The sequence below is a fragment of the Larus michahellis genome, chromosome 6 (assembly GCF_964199755.1).
Source record: "Larus michahellis chromosome 6, bLarMic1.1, whole genome shotgun sequence".
Lineage (NCBI taxonomy): Eukaryota > Metazoa > Chordata > Aves > Charadriiformes > Laridae > Larus > Larus michahellis.
In genome coordinates, this window is record NC_133901.1 from 8,228,455 (window position 1) to 8,248,360 (window position 19,906).

A 19,906-nucleotide genomic window follows, 5' to 3' on the forward strand; every position below is an offset into this window, starting at 1 on the left:
AAACATGTAATTTTGTGAGTTTAAATAAACCATCTAGCTCTGAAGCCTGAGCCATGCGTATTCTTTCTTTTTTAGCAAACATAGTTGGGAACTGCAGCAACAATTTCATTGATCCAAACAAAGGCTAATCTCCCTTACAATTGTGCTTGGCTGTTAAAGGATAACTGTGCCTTAATCAATAGTTTTCAGTTACTTTATCTAAAGCATACACATTAATCACTGAAGAATGCTAGCCTCAGCCTTTTTTTAACTGATTCATAATTCTGAAAAGTTCTATTTTAGTTTAGGGCCATTAGAGATTCATGTGAAAATCCTTCATATCATTTGGATGCAAAACAAAATGCAAAGGCATTCTGTAAACAGCTTAACTACTACATGAGAAAAGAATGTCCCCACCGGCTGGGTCTCGTGCCCAGGCCTCCACTGCTGGGTGCTGTAATTTCACGTATTCACAACACAATGCGATGGCTTTTGACTAAATTAAAATGTTTTCTTTTTTTTCCTTCGTTAAGGACTTACAATGTAAGGTTCAATACACCTAAAATGAATATAGCTGTTCACAATATGAATGCTTACGTGCTCATCTGCTATTTACACATGTTGCAGACCAACGTGAGGGCATACAAATCCAGCTTGAATTACTCTGCTTTATCTAAAAAGGTAAAGTAAGAAATAGTACGCTATAGAAAAAGTATATAAGGAGTTAAGCAGGAGGAGAAGTGGAGGAAGACAAGCTAAAGAAATACAATAGGAAAGGACAGAGAAAAGAAAAATAGGTGAGAAAAGTTCTCAGGACAAACACAGTACTAAGTGTATGCAGATACACAAAGCAATAGAAAGCCAAAAAAATCGTGTTCCAGCCATCAACTCTTGAGTGGCTTTTGCATTCCCCTCTTGTGATAATAGTGTGTTAAGAAGCCTTCTCTTATTTAAAAACAAACATTTAATGTAGGCAAGCATTCCTACTTGTCCTCACATATGTTACTTCACGTGTATTCTCTCTGAACATATATTACATACTAAAAGCAACTATTTCATAGATTTTAGTAGCATTAGGCCCCAAAGATAATGTAACCTTTGAGAAATTATTATGCAAATAACTGGCTCCTTATACTAACTCTAAACAATATTAATACTGAATATAAGTCATTAAAAAAATATGCCATCTTATTAAAATCAAATGGCGTGGAAATTAAATACAGTCGTTTAAAATAGCTCTTCCATTTAACCAGCTAAGGAAGACATATTCTTAGCTATTCATATTTCTCAGCTATCGCCTGCTTACTAAATGCTATACATTGAGCCTTTGCTTTTCAAAGATTAAGATTTTTCCAGTGAGTCATTCAGTTCATTGACCACTTAAAACAATTTATTGCCTACACTAATGGGTAAATTTGTATACGCTTTTCTTTCTCATGTGCTACTAAAAAGCCCCTGCCAAGTATTATGGAAAACCCAAGTCAAATACTAGAAAATCTTTACCTAAATTGAGTAATATTATAAAAACACTTGTATAAAGTTTAGCATTTCCACACTGAGACATCTTGTGGTGCGTAAGACATACTGCAGTTCATAAAAACGAAACTGGTTGAAAATTCAAATGGTGCCAACATGAGCATGAGAACTGACTCTCTGTTCTGAGGTTTAAACCACACAGCTAAAAATCTCGTACATCTCTTTTTCAAACCAAAACTGCCTAACTACAACATTGATGGGACTTATTTGCAGATATTATGCATTTACAGACCTGATAGTAACAATTTGTTAAATGAAAATTTCTGTACTTTAGGTAAAATCCACATTTGTTTTCATTCCACATTCAGACGAATATTTCAAAAGTACAGCATTGAGCATTGTATGAAACAGAAATTTCATAACAGTGAGTGATGTCCAAACTGCTGTTTCTCCAAAGAAGTATGTCAAAACAAAGAAATGCAATTACTTTAATATTGTATTTATCTGATTAAAAAAATGCTGGTTTGAGTCACTTAAAAAGTAAATATTCCAATTCAACTTGAATCTCTATGGAATTAAATATTTTTAAAAAAAATCAGAAGATTTCTCTAAATTATTTTGAAAAAAATTATTTGACAGATTTCTCTGATGAAAACTTAATTCCTGTTATTCTGTTCATTTGTACTTCAGTCTTTGATTTAAAAAAAAAAGACAAACATTTTCTAGATGACCCATAGTTGAATGAGTACTCTGCTACAATCGTTTAGCTAATGAATGCAAACAGTATCACACACTGGAGTACCTCACTGTCAAGAAAGTACCACAACAGTACAGCCCCTGACCTTAACTTTTTCTTTTTTGGATTATCTCATCCTTTCGCAGCATTTCCAACCCACTGGACTGACCATTCCACCAGAGAGGAAAAGGGGAGGAACAACAGTCCAGCTGCCAGAACTGTCTCTGAAACAGGGAGACCCTCCGTATGCGATTACTTACATCAGTACCACAGGACCTCCCTCTATCTGCTTTTTCTTCTGCTTTGGAGGTCTTGGTATTACCAGCCTCACTAACTGTAATTAAAAATCTATTTAATATGTTAGCAATGTAATTCAAATGTACAACAAATTGTATTAAGTTTTTCCTACTTCTTTCACAGGGTTCTGATTTATTTACAGCATGTAAATGCTGAGAGGATTAAAAACTGTGTTTACATCTCATGGGAATCCCTCCTGCAATCTGCTCTATAGAATGAACAGTGATTTTCGTATCACGGGTAGCTTAAGATGAAGAGTGAGCCATAGTTAACAAAGGAACAAGCCTGACATTTACTTGAAACATCTTTTGAAGTTAATGAGAATTGAACATAACTCTGGAAAAAAACTTGGTATAATATTTGACTGCTAAGCTGGTGGTCCGTGCTACTATTTCATGTTAGTAACGTCAATATTAGTTCTGTAGTAGCACTCATCCTGGCCTGCTGCCCCCTGTGACAGCAGCCAAACTTACCTCCCCAGCATGAGAATCCTTGTGCTGTCACGCTCATGGCTGTCCACCTACAATCCATGAATGGCTGTTATGGTGGGTTCTCAAGGGAAGCAGTTGCCACCAGCATAGGAATGACGCGTTCTTTCCCACCTTTTCCCACCTCTTGGTCGTAGCCTTTGGTTTATGCTAGGGGAAAAAAACAAGCAGACAATAGTCATTTCAACATTCAGTAAACATAACTCAGTAATATAGATGTCCAAAGCTTAACAACCTGTTAGTTTGCAACACATGCTCCTCATTAAAGTGTGCGCTAACAGCATCATAAGCAGGAACAATCAATAGTGGGTTGAGTGGATCTAAATGAAAAGTAGCTCATTACTATGGGAAAGGTACTGTGGGGGAACACGTGCTGCACTGGAAAGGAGCCCAGAGGAGGCAGCTTGGCTGGGGACCCCCTTGCTTCTCTTCCTGGCTGGCCAGGGGAGAATTTTCCCTTTCCCTTCATTTTATTTCTGTCTTTTTGCTTTTTACTTTTACCGAAAAGCAATTTTTACTGTTAGAGTGAAATGTACGCTGTCAGCTATGGCTCAAGTGTAAATCTTTAGGCAGGTAATTCTGCCTCAACATCTTCTGTGCAACAGATGGGAATGCAAGTCAGCTTCACGTCGGTTTTCTATTTCCTAGATTGCAGGCAAGTGTCACTCACAGTCTACTCAAATGTATTATACTGCAAAAAATACCCTGTCAGTCATTACAGCATCCAGGATAGCCAAAGTGCCATTCTCACAGTCTGACTTCACTCCTCAGCAGTTCCACCCCCACCCCGCTCCCTTCTCCATGCCAGCAGCATTATTTTCCTGCAGGAACACTACAAAATCCCATCATATCTGTCCCACACGCTCAGACTACCACAATGGAGAAAGGAAAATTACTCCATAGCTTATTAGATTATGTGTTTCTAAACTGGAATTGCCATTAACCTTAAAATGTTTGGGTTTTTTTTTTCACATTAAGTTGGTAGTGATTTATAACAGCCCTGAATACCAGTACATAACTAAAAGGAGATTTTAATTATAAAAAGAAGTAACGATCATTAAAATAAAGAGTTGATCTAGGTGATCTGACAGAGGCATAGAGTTCTTGAAGCTACTAAAATCCTATATATTTCAGGAAAATTATGTGGCCATTATTACCCCCGAAAGACAAGCTGAAACAGAAGTATTGCCCCTTGTCAGACACCAGAAAATCAAGAGAGCTCAGTCAGAAATCCTTACAAGAATGGACCTCGTTAGTGCTGCTGCTCAGAAGTACTCATTTTCTTTATTACTGTGTAACAGAGATACGCATACTTAAGGTATTTTCACATCTCTACTCAATATCAGTCCTTCAGCGTTTCGAAATTCCTTGTTCAGTTATGTATTCTAGTTTCCTTGCAAAATTAGCCTGAAACGCAGCATTGACAATAGCAATCTGCATCTGGACATTTACATTTTTGTTGCATAAAAGATGCATCTTGGATTTGATGCCATTTTATATGCTAAATTCTGCTCACTGGCACTGCTAACAGCCAGAAATAAGATCGCTTAAATTTTAGATGCTCCCATAAATGTGTCTAGCTTTGCGATCCTATTAGTGTTTCTATATGCAATGTGAAACACATATTACCTAGCAATTCATACTTGCATTTAATTATCTAAGCATATTGTATATATTAATTTTTAAAATACAGCTCTGAGAATCATCCTTCCATTTGAAAGCATGAGGAACTAAGGATATGCGGGCAAGGGACTTACTTCCCCTTCTACAGACAGTCCAGTGGAACAGAATCCAGAATATTGGAATTCCCAGGCCTACCAGCAGATATTAAGTTTTCCTTTCCTTGAAGAAACATTATGGAACTCACCCAAAACAAGCATCTGCGACAGAAGAGTTTTCTGTCACTGTCTTACCATCAGCAAGCAGTGCTACCAGAGGATGACTTTGTTCTAGGGGCTTCTTAAGAAGGAATTTATTTTAGCATGGGAACAGTATATCCCTGACTCTTCCAGGGAACGCTGAAATGGCTCATTTCACTAACCATTTCCTCACTTTTTTATCTCAAATGTAATTTTCTTCCCATGCCTTTATTAGGAAATCATTCTGTTTGAAAGCTAGAGCAGCTAGGACAAAGGCAGGAAGGCGCAGCTCCACAATCTGCTGATTCACGACTGATTCCTGTTCATCTTGGGCTATTTGCAGCTAATGGATTTTGCAATCAGCTCTGTCTCTGCTACCAAGAAATGTTTTTGGCAATAGCCTTTTCGTGATCTATAAATTTGTCTTCAAATGGTCTGATCTAATGCATTAAAAACTGAGTGTATATAGGCTGAACTGTAGAAAACATCACCAATGTAAATTAAAAGCAATTCCAAAATCAAAGGTTCTATTAAAGTTACATTAAATCAGAATAACTTGGAAGTAGGCTCATGTGCTATTTCAGAGATAGCTTTGAAGCTCTGATCACAAATTTTAACAGGACTGCCTCCTGCTTAGTGTTTGCAGTCATGTGGGAGCCCTACGTTTATTTTCTAATCACAGGAGCAGATGTTCAGCTGATGTGAATCAGCAAACGGCCACTGAAGCCAGAGGAACTACCTTTAATTCACACCATCTGGGGATCTGTTTTGCAGCCTCTCCTTTTGAAGAAACACAATATTGTGCATTATCTTGTAACTAATCACACGGTAGCCTCCAAAAAATGAAAAATATCTAGAGCTCTTTAACTAGAAAAAAAGTGCTCGTTATGTGGTGTTTCAAATTCAAACAGGCCTTGTGAGAGGAGATCCTCGAGGCATCTGTAATACCCAGGCTGTACATAAGCACAGGAAAGCAAGCCTGGCGAGGGACAGCGTTAAATGAGTGAGAGCACTAAAACTAAATTGGCCAAGTGACATCAACCGGCCTGTGGCTTCATTAACATCTGATACCGGCCGGCACTGAAACCAAGATCAAGAACATCTCTCAGTAATTTCAGTGTCTTGCACAACATGATTAAAGCGTTATAAATGGAAAGGCATTGAATCCTACTATGTTTTGGACGTTTTAGGGTGTTCTAGGCTGATTTTGATTTTCAGTTCTGGGCAGTTCATTACTCTGAGAAACAGTGATGCTATGAACTGATGCTATGAAGTGAGTTTTTAAGTACCACTCCAATTAAAGAGTATTTTTTTCTAAGTATAAAAACCTAACGTTTTATTCTGAATACAAAAAAGCTAGATTACAATGTAACCAATAGTTCTAATGATTAAAGAGTATTTTTTTCTAAGTATAAAAACATAACATTTTATTCTGAATACAAAAAAGCTAGAATACAGTGTAACCAATAGTTCTAATTGGGCACAGAAATATAAAGGGGACACATGTACAAGAACTTGACAGCTTTTGAATACAACCGAGTGTCCCGCGGCACAAGAGAATGAACCCTGCGTGAGAGTGAATGTAGCCAAAAGATAGGAGAGCTGTTTACTTAAGAGTTTGTGGTCCAGATTTTTTTTTTTTCTCCCGTCATCCAAAGGACTTCAGCCAACTTCCATCAAAAAGCAACTTTAAACCAGTAGGTTAGGGTAACAATTTGAAAAACAAGTTGAAAAATTACCTAAAATCACTGTATATCAACTTTTTTTTCAAGTGAGGAGGGAAGCAGGACAGAAGGCTGTTTGTAATTTGAGAGTTAATAATTTATCCAAGAAGATAGCAGTATTAATATGTCTTTCTAGCTCAAAAGGAATGACATGCATCCATGCCAGATGTATGGACCATCATACTGCTGGTTTCACATGCCTCTAGACAACAGAAAGAGTAAAGGAAAGGTCAGCAGTGATACCAGGATTTGTTGTAGATGCTGCAGATAGTCAGTGTACAGCCTTTTATTACAAGATGGCATACAACTGGGGCGAAGCACATTTGAGCAACTAATTAAGAATCGACCAATAAAGCTATTGCTCAGGAAGGAATTTCAGCTTTGTGTGAACATTTTCTGAGGGAGAAAAAATTACTGTCTGGCTCAAGCAGTTCAAATGGGTAAAATAAGAAAACAGCAGAAGAGACTATAGAGGGCTCAGGCAAAATCAGGCTCTGCACTAAAAGGTGACATCCTAGAGGTACTAGCTGCTTAATGGCACATCTGAAAAAATTATTCTAACACACTGACAGAAGACTAAATGCAAAAATAGCGTTCAGTGTGTAGAAATCAAATTTTCTCCTAGGTTTAACATTAAAAATGTGCGGTCTTCTGCAAAACTGTGTTTTTGAGTTATCTCCCCTGAAAGCAGCCTGTGGGGGTTGTTACCTCAGTGGGGGAGGTCTGAAATGCAAGCATGGCATCTGCTGCTCACGACCTGTTGCCTCATGGTGTGGGGTTCGCTTAGCTCATGCTAAGGGTTCTGTGCTGACTTGCCTCTGGGATCATTATGTCTCCACCTGCCCGCTCCTTCAGCAGCAGAACTGTCAGCACCTCTAGCTCTCCCTAGAAAAGGCTTTTCATGCTAAGGAGCTACAGCACAGAACTTCGGGGAAAAGTGAAAACGAGCGCAAAAGAACTTGAGTTGCTTAATGCAGCCCAGGAAAACCATGGTGCTTTACTTGGATTGGTCCTGTTCAATCTCATGTAGGTTAATTTTTCTAATAATGTCCCTTTTAAAATAAAGTCCCTGTTCTGTGAAGTTCAATTTTGTATATTTGCTATTTGTATGTGGCAGTTTTTATATCTTTTCCACCTGGTGCAATATTCACAGCTGACCTCAGTTTAAGTTGAGGTATTATTTGATATGGATGTTTCACTGTCCAGCAAGTGCAGTTGGATTCCAGACTTGGAGACACTCTGTGTAAAAGGAAAACAAATAGCTGTGTTTGCATACCAGATGAAAGATTATCATAAAATATCCTACCAGCAGTCCAGTGGTCTACTTTTTTGTTAATACTAGCTATTCCATTTTGAGTCTGAAAAGGCAGATAAACCCCAGGATTAATGAGAATTTTTCTATCTGCAACACAAATCTTCTCAGCTTTGCATAATATTTTGTTTCTTATACTAAGGAGATAGGTTTACTGACTATGAAAAGCCATTTGCAGTGACTCATTTTACCTAAATGTATGTTTAGGGCAAAATATATGAGTAAAATATTTCAGATCAATCTACAGTATTTCTTGAAAGACATTTTCAAAATTACTTGATAATTACATATTTTCTAATTGCATAATCAAGTGCAAAATTCACAAATTATAAATATGTTACCTGTTTGTAAATGTAAACTGTTTGTAACACAAATCTGTCTAGCTGTGTATACAGATATGGACGGCACAACAGTGCCTAAAAGCCATTTTAAACATACATATGCTGCCTTTTTTCTGTTTTTTTTTTCTTTTTTAGAGATCCAAATGATCTCTGAAATCATCTCTATGATGTAGCTGCGTGGCAAGCCAGAATTTTCATACGCCTGAGCACAATGCCCATGCAGCATATCCTCTGTGTCAGAAACTTTGAAAAGTGACAAAATTGGTTCCTTACATCAACTGGAAACTTGTATCGTGGAGAAAAATTCCTCCTTGCCAAATGGTATCTCCTTTCTAGCACCTATACATCACCAGACAGCTCAAATCCCACACAAATTATAACTGCTTCAAGCTACTCCAACTTTATGTTCAGGTGCCAGCAGCGAATAATTTAGAAGGACTCCTTAATGAGAGGTTAAGGCAGCTCTCACTATCTTCCCTGTTATTGCTTGAAGGATTGGAAGGTGAGCAGAACCTAATTCACATCTTTATATTTGCATTACTATTATTTTCCAATCTAAGAAATATGCAAAAATATAAAAAGATACAGAGCTTTGTACTGTAATATCATGTGAGGTTTGAACATTATCATACAAAGAGAATTTGCATTATATGCATAATTTATTATGTTGTAGGCATCTACATTTAGCCAAAACATATCCTTCTAGGAGAAACTAATTTAGAATCAAACTATCCCGTAGTTTTATTTTTAAAGACAGCCCAATGCCACAACACCAAGAATTCAGAAGGGAACTGGTCTATTCTTCAAGATTGGTCTTCCGAGTGTTGGGAGATTTACACTGATGATCTGAGGTAAAATCAAACCAATACAAAAATAACATGGTAATTGTTCCTCTGAGAGCTAAACAGATTAATTAGACTACAGTTAAACAAAACGCACTTGATTAATCTCTGATTATGTCTTCACTGAAGTCAACACTAAATTATTCTTCAGATGATACCAGATGAAAAATACAGATCAAAGACCATTGAAGGATAGTCTTCCTCCAAACATACAAAATTTAGTAAGAGTGAAGCGAGTTCTTGTATTTCCTATAAAGGTACACAGTAAGAAAACTATGCACACCAGAATGGCATATTAGATCTGATGATGTGGCAATGTGATTTTAGGACAGGTCTGGATTTGAAGGAGGATTCTCCAAGGAACACTACCTTGGTGATTCTCAGTTATTTTCAAATGGTTACTCATGAAGTGACACGATTATTGCTCAGTCCCTTGTCTCTGTCAATCTTTTTCCAAGAACACAGAGGGAAGGTCAACAGAGAGATGACTTCATTAAAAGGTCATTGTTACTAGTTAGAGCATTGAGTCAGTTCTGGTCGCCAGAGAATGTGCATCTTCCCCAACCACATGCTACATAGTCAGTGCTAAGCATGGCAGCAGCGGGAGGTGGCAGAGGTTGGATGAGCATGTATACGTTTAGGTTAGTGAAGACACGGAAAAGGTAGCTATGAAAAGAGCAGTGACGGAGCAAAATGTTTTTTTCTTTCATAAACTTCTGGGTTGGGTCTTGGACACCATATATTTTTTATCTTCATAGCCTAACTAGTTACAATCTCAAGAGACGGTCAGGAAATGTAGCACAGTAGTACCAATGTACTACAGTCCAATCTCATTATTAATGACCATGTTCTGCTGAGACAAAGCCTCAGTTGTGCTTTAAGAGACTGCTCACAAAGAAATCCTTTTGGGGCAACAAAATTTTAAAACTCATTCTGCAAAAATGTTTCTCAGGGACACTAAAATTCTTCCTCAAAGGAAGTGACACAACTAACCAGCAAATTATTGATATATCTGTAAAATACCTTTTGAGACCAATGACTTCATGCCATTATGTAATAGTAACTTTTTGATACTTTCATTTTTATTTTTAGATAAAATTGCAAGGCAATTTTACTTGTTAAAATTCTTGTATTTCCTCCAATTGGTGCATAACTTCCTCAGAAGGAGCTGAACTTTAAATGTACAACTAGATAAGTCAGTCAGAATAACAGATTCATAGTGCTGCATCCTGGATTTTCACATCTCTTGTAATAGTTATTAGTTAAACCTTTGTTATTTTTAGGTATCTCTCTCTGGATTTCATACCCTTATTATGTAAAAAGCTGTGGTTCAGCAAAAAGTATTAGAGCATGGTTGTCAGTGTAATACTATTTCCATCATATCAACTCCACGATTACAATAGGTATGTTCAGCTAGGGCAATTTCAAAGATGACAGAGAATAAAAAATACAAAGGATTTGGCATGTCCCTGTGAAACATACAACACAATCTTTAATCACAAAAGGAAGCAGCCTTAAAATACGACTGAAAATTAAATCAAAAGTAGGCAGTTACCTGAGTTAATTCAAACCATTTGGATGTAAATACAGGGTTATAAAATAAACTCAATGTAACAAAAGCCATAGCAAATATAAGAGATTTCCAATTTGGTAACGTGAAATATTTTACCTGCTGATCATTTCCTTAAACAGTAAGTGCAGAAGCTAAAAGCAATGAGAAACTACCCATGAATTCTATTCAACTGATTTAAAATAGAAGATGCTGATAGAATTTCTTGTTTCCCAGACTTCACACAATTTTACTTGTTCCATATTTTAATATTTTTGTTTCTTTACTAAAGACTTCCTTCTGAAATTACAGCATCAATTTGACATACATTAATTTTGAAACAGTGAGGTATGATATTGGCATGTTTATACTTTTATAATATCCTGTTTTCTTGAGGCAGCTGTGCTGTGATACCAACCAAAATGAGTAAGAACACTAGCTAGAGAGATGCTTTTTTTTCTTTTTCTCTATGTAGTTTTCTAAAACATTGCCAAATGGACAAATTGCATTACTTTTTAAAATGTATGTAGCCATGTCATGTAAGTGTCTTTTTTGCATATCCAGACTGAAATGTGAAGGGGTTGATGTACCTACACCAGCTTTGAACAAAATGGTTTACATATTGGTAGACAAGTAGCTATGCCTATATGAAATACCACCAAGACTAATTAACCCTGACTAATTTACCCTACCCACATTGCTGTGTCATTGCTACATTATTTATGCAACAAATGTGGCTGTGGTGGCTCAGACTTCTGCCACTTTCAGTCTTGGTGAGAACTCGTTCTTAGAACAGAGCCTCATCCTCTGAGAAATCTCCCAGAGATAAAACACCCAGTACCCCGTAGTCTGGAAGATCATCCTCCTCATGTTTTCACAAAGAATTAAATCAAGTTCTCTTTTCTGATATTCATAAATCTCTGAGTGACTTAGCTTACACACTTGGGAGACTGCGTCTCCCATCACGGCTTTGGCTTCTCAACAAGCACCATGGAAAATCATAAGGCCGCTGATGAAATGAGAGTTCGATCAATATACAGGACTTAACAGAGAGGAATCCCCACAACCCCCAACTTAATTTTCCAATCACTAAGACCGCGTACAAACTACATGCAGGATCAGGGCAGCGTACATTCCAGTGAGTGCTTCTAGTTATGCACTGAGGTACTACGTTCTGGATAGAAGTAGGAAAAAAGTTACAATCCCCTCTGCTCTGCAAGGGTACCTATCTATTTCTTTCAATACTCATTACCTCATTTCAATAAAAATTTACCAGGTTAGCTTAAACAGTTTGGATAGCAGCTTTTTTTCCTAATATTCTGGAACACTGAAAGGAACAGGTACTACTCTGAGCTTATTTTCCTCACAAGTTAAAGCTGAGTCCCAAATGTCACAGGCATTACCAAGTGAGCTTTGAGAAGAAAAGACACTGGCTATTTTGTAAATAAACCACATTTTTTTTTCTGGAAATTGTTGATCTCCGTACCTTCCCAGAAACTCTCTGTCATCTAATGACCTGCATCACAGAAAAGCTATAGAAGTGGTGTATTTCTGAAGAGTGACTGTCAAAAGGCAATAGTTTATCAGATGTGAGTTCCCAATAAATAATGCTTTACAGTTAGGATCTACCTTAATACAGGGGCACATTCTGGTAGCCACAATATGTAGCATGAACAAAATGTCTTGGGCTGTGATCAAACAAACCACACCTATGGAATTTTCATGGCATCATTCCCTGTGACGGTGTGTTCAGTGCAAATTCAGGAATGACTTTTTGCAGCTCACCACAGTTTGTATAAAACATTGGTAATGTTGCTTGTGACAAAAGCATCCTGGAAGGAAGCTTTAAGTCCCAGAAGGGAGTTTATGAACATGTGTAACACTTATGACTATACTCAAACGTGAAAAGCCTATCTGATGAAAGCTTGTAATTAGTTTGGAAACGGTGTTCACCTACATCACTTGACAGTGAGTTACAGCAGTTACTGCTGGCCAAAATCCACCACCACTAAACCTGACTGTCATCATCAATGCCACTTAACCTGACTGTCATCATCAAAGTGGTAAGCCATCGGCCTGTAAAAAATTCTGAGACAGCAGACTCCAAAAGATGACAGCAATCTATTTGGGACCCAAATAAGCCAATCTGGCCTCTTTTCATCATGCTAGGAAACTAGAAAGATCCATGAAACCTGATCTTTCCGAAAAATTATTTTGCTCCCAATACTGATCATCCCTATCAGAAATACTCCCACTAAGCCTTGCTTGTGAACTTGGTCCACAGTTGCTATGCACCATAAATGAGCATATTTCCCAATAGTGCAGAATCCTGCTGACACATCTGCATACAAATGATGTTAATACTCGAGCTTACCCATGTCTCCACAAAGGCTGCAAAATACCTGCTGCTGTGCACTACCTCCTTCTCTTTCCAAAATTAGTTGTGCTTAGGGCCAAATCTAGTAAAGAAAAGTGGTTTGTGTTAAAATCCGCACCATGCCAAACGTGACAGCTGCACTGGCTCCTTTTGCTCCATCTTATAGTAAGTACTTTTCCGAAACTTCACAGGCGTGACCCTGCTGAGCATCGGTGCGGGGCCAAACCGCCGTCCGTCTTCTCTCCCCTCAGCCGGCTCGGTGGAAGCCGAGCACCTCCTTCCCGCGCCGCCCCGCACCAGCCCGGCTACCCGCTCCCTGCCGTCCTGCGGCTGCAAGTAGAAGTTTTATTAAAAAAACCACCTTTTTATTTTTTAAAGTGGCGCGGGGCGAGGCGACGTCTCCCCTGAGGGGAGCGAATGCAAAGCCGAGCGGGACGAAGGATAAGCCGCTGATGGCTTTGGGCTGAGGAAACGGCGGGGAGGGCGGAGCGGGCACGGCCGCCCGCCGCTCCTCCTCCCGTCCCGCACCGACCCGCCACCCAAAATGGCGGCAGCGGCTCAGGGGACCCAGCCGAAACACCTCGAAGGCCCCGCTCCGTCACCGCGCGCGTCACCTCCCCGCGCAGCTTCCCTCCCCTCCGCCTCTCCTCTCCCATTGGTCGCCGGGCTCGTGCGCCGCAGCCAATCGGCGTGCGCGGCCGGCCGGCCCAGAGCGAGGCTGCCCCTCTTTCCCCCTCCTCCCCTCCCCCGCTCGCGCCGTCCCTCGCTACCGGCGCGATCGGCCGCCGGGGGAGCGGGCACCGCCGCCCCGTCTCGCCTTGCCGGTCGGCCGCGCCACAGCCCGGCGGGCGTTGAGCGGGCTCGGCGCTGGGAAGAGGGAAACCCCGGTGGGCTCGGGTAGGGGCACGGGCCCGGGCCCGGGAGGAGGCGGAGGAGCCGCGCTCCCTCCCACCTTCCTCCTCCTCCCCCCCACCCCTCCCGCCATGGCCGACAACGAGAAACTGGACAACCAGCGGCTGAAGAACTTCAAGAACAAAGGCCGCGACCTGGAGGTAACCGCCGCGGCGCCGGGCGGGAGGGGCCGGCCGGCCATGGCGGCGGGAGGGGGCCGCCGCCGCCGTGTGGCGTCTTTCCTAATCCGCCGGCGAGGGGCCCGCGGCGGGGCCGCGGCCTGCGCTGCCCGCCCCGCCGAGAGGCGGGAGCGCCGCTCCCCGCCGCCCAGCGAGGGAAGGGAAGGGAGGAAGGAAGAAGAAGGAGAAGGGGAGGCCGCGCTGTGGGGCCGGGCGCGGCCGGGCCGTTGGGCGCCGCGCGGAGGCGGGAGCTGAGGGGGGCAACGGCCGCCGCCGCCGCCGCCGCCGCCGCCCGGCTGGATCCGCAGCGCGGCCCGGGGGATCCCGCCGCCCCGTGGCTGACAGGAACCGGGGCCGGGCCCCACTGGCCTCGCGTTCAGGGGCCTGATCTGGGGCCGTTCTGGCTAGGGACTAGCTTGGTGGAGGTGTTGCCGCCGTCAGCGGCCGTATTTTCGTACGGCTGTTACCTTAATTTCTTATTAGTGCTTAATAATCGTCCTTTGCGCTGAGTAGCCCCGAAAAGCCTGAGTCAGGCATTATGGCCCAGTTGGGTGTTCTGCTGTAGGATACTCAAGCAAATAAATGAACTAGTTATTGCCTGTGCTTTATAGTAAAGATTATTATTAAAAAAAAAACAACCCCCTTTTTTTTTTTTAACAGGGTGAATGTTACTCTTTTACTGTTCAGTTTACTGAATGTAGGAACAGTTGTGGCTTGTAGCATAGAGCCTCTAAACTTTTTGGTGGCAGGATTGCTACATATATTATTTGAGCTGTGAAGGTGCATCCTCAACACAGCAGAGGAGATAATTGACATAGGGTTTCCTTAATAAATACTCAAATTTTAGAATTGGGTATCAATCCTCACTCATAAATGCTTGGCCAGGAGTGATGACTGGGGAAACTGGTGCAATATTGTCACTATAGGGTTCTGATCAAGAAATGGGCTTGGGCATTCCCATTTCTGGTTTTCACTAGCCTTAATGTGTGTCCCTGTAATTAGCACAGCATTCTACTCTTTCAAATGAAGACAATTGTACAGTATTTATTTTTGCAAAGTAAAAGATGCACTTATGTTGCTGTCATTTGTTAAAACGTCTGCCAAGTTTCCCATCTGAGTATTTCAGAAGTCAATAACACCCTGATTTTTAACTTGTCCACGTATATTGATAAAAAATTTATTCAGTTATGTACAAAGTTTGGTGATGCCAAAGATGTTGGAAGTGGGAATAATTACTGCAGTGATTGCTCTGCTTACTAATAGGCTTGTTAGCATTGTTAGTAACTACTTGCCTTAGATGTTAATTTGTTTTTGTATAAATTGTTTTATTATCATTGAATAGACAACTGTACAAGAAAGGCATCTTTAGTAAGGTGCACGGTAAAGCATATGCTGTCATAGGAGAAGATGAAATTCATGGTAAAATACAGGTTGGAATTCATCTGCATTTTCTCTCCTTTGGTGCCTACATACTGAGTCTTAAGGTAAGTCAGCTGAAGTAGGGAAGGTTCAAGATGAACACATGCAAGTAAAAAGAACACGTGTGTGTGTATCAGGAAGCAGGTATTCTCTTCAGTATTTTTTGAATTTGCTGATGCACTTAAATGGCCTACACAGTGAAAAAAACACTGCTAGGCCATGTTAAATTTTAGATATTGACATCTATCCAACAAATCCTGGAACATATGCTTGGTACCTAAAATAACTACCATGGATGGCTATTTTTCATACAATAGCTCAGGCTTATGGCTATCATTCTTGCTTATTAACTGCTTACACATCACATTTTTCATTAGTGTGAGATGTTGGTAATGTCCACTTATAGCCACATATCCTATGATAGCAACAGTTGCCAATCAGTATTCGGTTAGTTCATAACACCTGTGTTCCTGTGCTGCTTTTAGCAGAAAGATGTCTATTTACTTCACATAGGAAGCCAACATTTGATCTTTATCTCTTTCCCTCCTCCCACCTCCTTCACTCCTCCCCCTTTCTATCTCTGCTGAAATAGTGCATTTAGCCATTGGTTTCTTTTTTTTTCTTTTTCCATGGCAGTTTACCTCCATTCGTCATCAGCAGACAAAGAATAAATCACTCTAGGTTTGGCAAATCCCAAATTAATAGATACTTCTAGAGGCTATGAAGTGTTGCCATGTTGCAAATTACAGCCTTTTTAAAAGTGGCACATACATGATCTCATGTTGCCCAGATCAGTCCATTGACAGTTACATTGCTTGCAGTTGCTGTCACATTGTACTCGCCTTCCAGGTCTTACATGTTCACAGAAGGTAATTGTATATCTTGCAAAAGACAGGAAATTTTCTGCATTTTGTCTCCTAAAGTGCTAAGCATATGTGTAGCTTTTTGGATACTTAATGAGTTAAGTTGGACTTTCTTTTTCCAGTCCATATCAATGTGCTTCTAAAAATACAAATTCTGGCCTTGAAAAAGGGGGAAAAAAAAAACCCAACAGAAAAACCAAACCACACACACCTGTTTTACATAAGATGTTTAGCAAAATTCCTTCATATGCTTGAGCACTGGGTAAACATGCATGCATGGACATGTTATGTTGTAAACAATTGCTGCCATGTGTTTTAAGATGACAGATTGGTGGCCACACTGGGAATAGAGGGATAAAATACTTCCTTGTCCTTTTTTCTTATTTATAGTACTGCTCAAAGAAATACTGAGTGTAATAAACTTTTTAATATCGTAAGAGTTTGTGCCATGAGAGCAATAATTTGTAGCTAATACTAAGGCAGTATCTCTATGTAGTGTTTAAGATTTCTAGTCTAGTTTGTGCAGCATTCTGTTAAGGTTTTCCAAGATTTAAGAGGAGTTAAAGCTGTGGAAAAAAAATATTATTATTGTTACAGCACAAAAAGGAGACAGCCTCACAGAACCGCAGAAGTGGTCACACGTTTTTTTTAACACACGAACCTAAAATCTTACTTAAGTGCTTATTTGGACTCTTATATAAAATTATGCAAATGCCTATCTACTAGGAAAGCTAGTTCAGTTGACTTTTTTATCTTGTCTTCAATGGGGAACAGGTTTTACTTGGGCTTTTTTTTCTTCCTTGAATAAGAAAGGATTAGCTATTTTTTTCTGTTTATTGTGGGTATGGCTGTTATGATACCCAATTTTCTTTCCAACATTTGGAATTGAATAGTAACGTACAAAGAGCAGGATAAGTGCAAATTGTTCATTGTGTCTGCAATAGACGAAGTTTTATGAGTGGTTTGTTTTTGAATAATTGCTGTTTAGTCCTGCTGCATGTTAGGGTCTTAAGTGTAGCCTTTCTTCTGGGAAGGTTTGAAAAGAATGTTTGGGGTGGGGTTTTTTTGATTGCTTTGTTTTGTTTTACTGGGTGATTCAACGTTTCATTTTCTTTTGGTTACTGTTGCCTGCTGGGTTTTCTGAAAAGAAATAAAAAATATTTCATGCATATTATTTCTCTGGAAATGCTGGAAGAAACTGATGAGTTTCTGCTGGCCTTTTCTTCCCTGACTTGCCTGTGTGTTTGGGTGAGAGATTAAGAATTCCTTTAATAGTGCCAGCACAGGAGAAGTGTCAAATAGATATTTCTGCTCTGTAATTGAGAGACACATGATGTGGAATGATGATAATATTGTAATATAGGGTACTTCAAAACAAATGTTGGAGCAGCCATTCAATCTAGATGTTTTAAGATCAGCAATGTCAAAATTCTATGAGTTGCCCGTAGTGTTCACTGGACTTGTAATACTAACGGTATATTTGAGAACACCAGGGAAGCTTCAGGGGAATGTTATGAGAAATGCTGGATATCACAGGTAGTTAGAAGCTTTTCAACCTTTTCTGTATCCCACACAAAATACTTTGCTTGGGATTGAAATACAGAGGAACTGAAGGAGAGCAGGAATTTCGTTCACTGAGTTAGTTAAAAATAGGTTCCTTTAAGCTGAGTTGTAGTTCTATGGTGAAGCTCATCCATTTTGTCACTTAAAAATCATACTGAGATATTTGTTTTTATAAGGCATTTTATTTGGCATGCAAAACTTCTCTAGGAAAAACTAGAATGACAGCATGTGCAATGTCATACTGATTTTTATTTATTTATTTGTAGCTGAGTCCCATTATAATTCTGAGGGGGGAATAGTTGCTGAGGTGTGTTTTCTGGTGGTGTCTCGTAGAGATTGTGTTGGCTTTAAAATACCATAGCACTTTTATCAGCGAGCTTGAGAGTAGACTTTATTGCTCCAGTCTGCAAATGAGACATAATTAGTATAAGAGGGAAGTAATGGCTGAAGGAGGGCCTAAATCACTTGATTACACTGAATGTGAAGAGTGTGGGTTTTTACCCAATCCAAATATGAGCTTGTGTGTATCTCTGACAGGTTTTTTCCTTGTTTTGTAGTTCGATGCCTTTTATACCTGTGAAGGACAAGACAAAAGTTTCTCAGTCATTGCTGTGGTCACTGCGCTGGATGTTCTGGGTTATAGACTAGTCTTCTCAACTGTGGTCTGCAGACTGGGTGCCTTCTGAGTAGCAAGTGTAGTGATTAAGCAGTTTGTGCACAGGGCCATAACAAGTAGCATTTAAAAAAAAATAAAGAGCTGCACAAAATGTTTTGGGGGTAAATAGTAGTCCGTTTCTGCATGCGCACCCAATCACACCCCCCATTTTTTTGTTTTGTTTGTATTTTGAATCTTAGACCACACTAGTGCTAATGTAGAGTAGCAACTTTCTAGGAAGGAAGGATGGCTTAAGCAGCGCTCCTTTAAAGTAACTGTTGCCTTTGCAGTTCCACAACCGAAACAACGTGCCTTCGGAAACCACTCTCTAGAATGAGAGGAATAGGTAAAGCTCTACCATTATTTGCATGCTGTCAGATCGTCCTGTTGTAGATGCATAAACAGAGCTACTTGGGTGAACTATTTTATAATAGCAAAAAAATAAAAACCCACCCTGCAAAACAATAAAGACAGGCTGTGTGTGTGATAGGGTCTGAGTTTCTGAGAAGCAGTGATTCAGAGAAAAGTGGAAGAGGGATCAGGATACGCTAGCTGAGCACAAGCTCCAGGTATGTGCTAGTGTACTTAGAAAGAGCTAATAGGTCTGAGCTGTTTCCGAGTGTGGAGCCTAGAATATTTCTTCTGTATCTGGCATTGTTGTGAAAAACACTAGAATGTATTGGAATCCTGCAAGCATCAACTAACACAAGATTTTAATGATAAACTGAAGGGCTCAGTAATGACTAATGGTCAGAAAATAGCCCTTATGATAAAACTGCAGCTAAATATAATTGAAAAAAGGGAGGATGGTGGGGTGGCAATTGTAGGCTGACAGAGATTTGATCATTTGTAGCAAACGAAGAACAGGATGCAATTACTGAGAGCACCACGTGAATTCATGCTGAAGTGATGAGTGTTTTTAAATTGGAGCACTTTCCAAGGACCGTTCTGAATTCTGTAATGTAGAAACTTTTAAGTTGAGGTTAATTTCGTACTCACATTTGTGTTAGTGCAAGCTAATAACTGATTCAGTGAAGTCTAACAATTGAGTCAAATCTTCCACAGAACAGAAGGGAGAATCTAGCTTTACAATGCCATCTGCCGAGAAACCATTATACCTAGTTTTCTGCACTTAGAGCTGTTTTCCAAAAGACAGCACAAGTTGATCTTAAGTCTGTTTGTCATTTTAGTTTTTCCAAACTATCTATTCCATTTCTAGGCTGGGATGATGATGCTGTAAAACTCCTTGACAGAGGTAACTTCAGTTCTTATTTATTGTGCGTTTTCTCTTCCTGTGAGGAAGAGCAGTGACAGGTTGACCAGTAATAACTAGTTTGTCAACCAACTACTGTTTAC

The 19,906-nt window shown here is 39.9% G+C and overlaps 2 protein-coding genes across 3 annotated transcripts in view; one reads left to right on the plus strand and one right to left on the minus strand.

The window, feature by feature from the left end:
• The window catches only part of B3GALNT1 (beta-1,3-N-acetylgalactosaminyltransferase 1 (Globoside blood group)), a 29,248-nt gene extending 15,701 nt beyond the window's left edge, over positions 1-13,547 (minus strand). The window contains exons 1-2 of the mRNA XM_074592965.1: positions 13,099-13,547; positions 2,962-3,126 (exon numbers count right to left, since the gene is read on the minus strand). Coding sequence (XP_074449066.1) covers positions 2,962-2,972 — 11 coding nt within the window. The 5' untranslated portion in view covers positions 2,973-3,126; positions 13,099-13,547. The remainder of the gene's footprint in view (positions 1-2,961; positions 3,127-13,098) is intronic.
• KPNA4 (karyopherin subunit alpha 4) overlaps positions 13,511-19,906 on the plus strand; it is a 29,032-nt gene continuing 22,636 nt past the window's right edge. Inside the window, exon 1 of one of the 2 annotated variants that reach the window (XM_074592949.1) lies at positions 13,511-14,032. In XM_074592949.1, the coding sequence (XP_074449050.1) occupies positions 13,964-14,032 (69 nt within the window). In that variant the 5' untranslated portion in view covers positions 13,511-13,963. Of the gene's footprint in view, positions 14,033-15,020; positions 15,535-19,906 lie in introns of those variants that run through there. The other variant, XM_074592950.1, reaches the window with a different exon arrangement.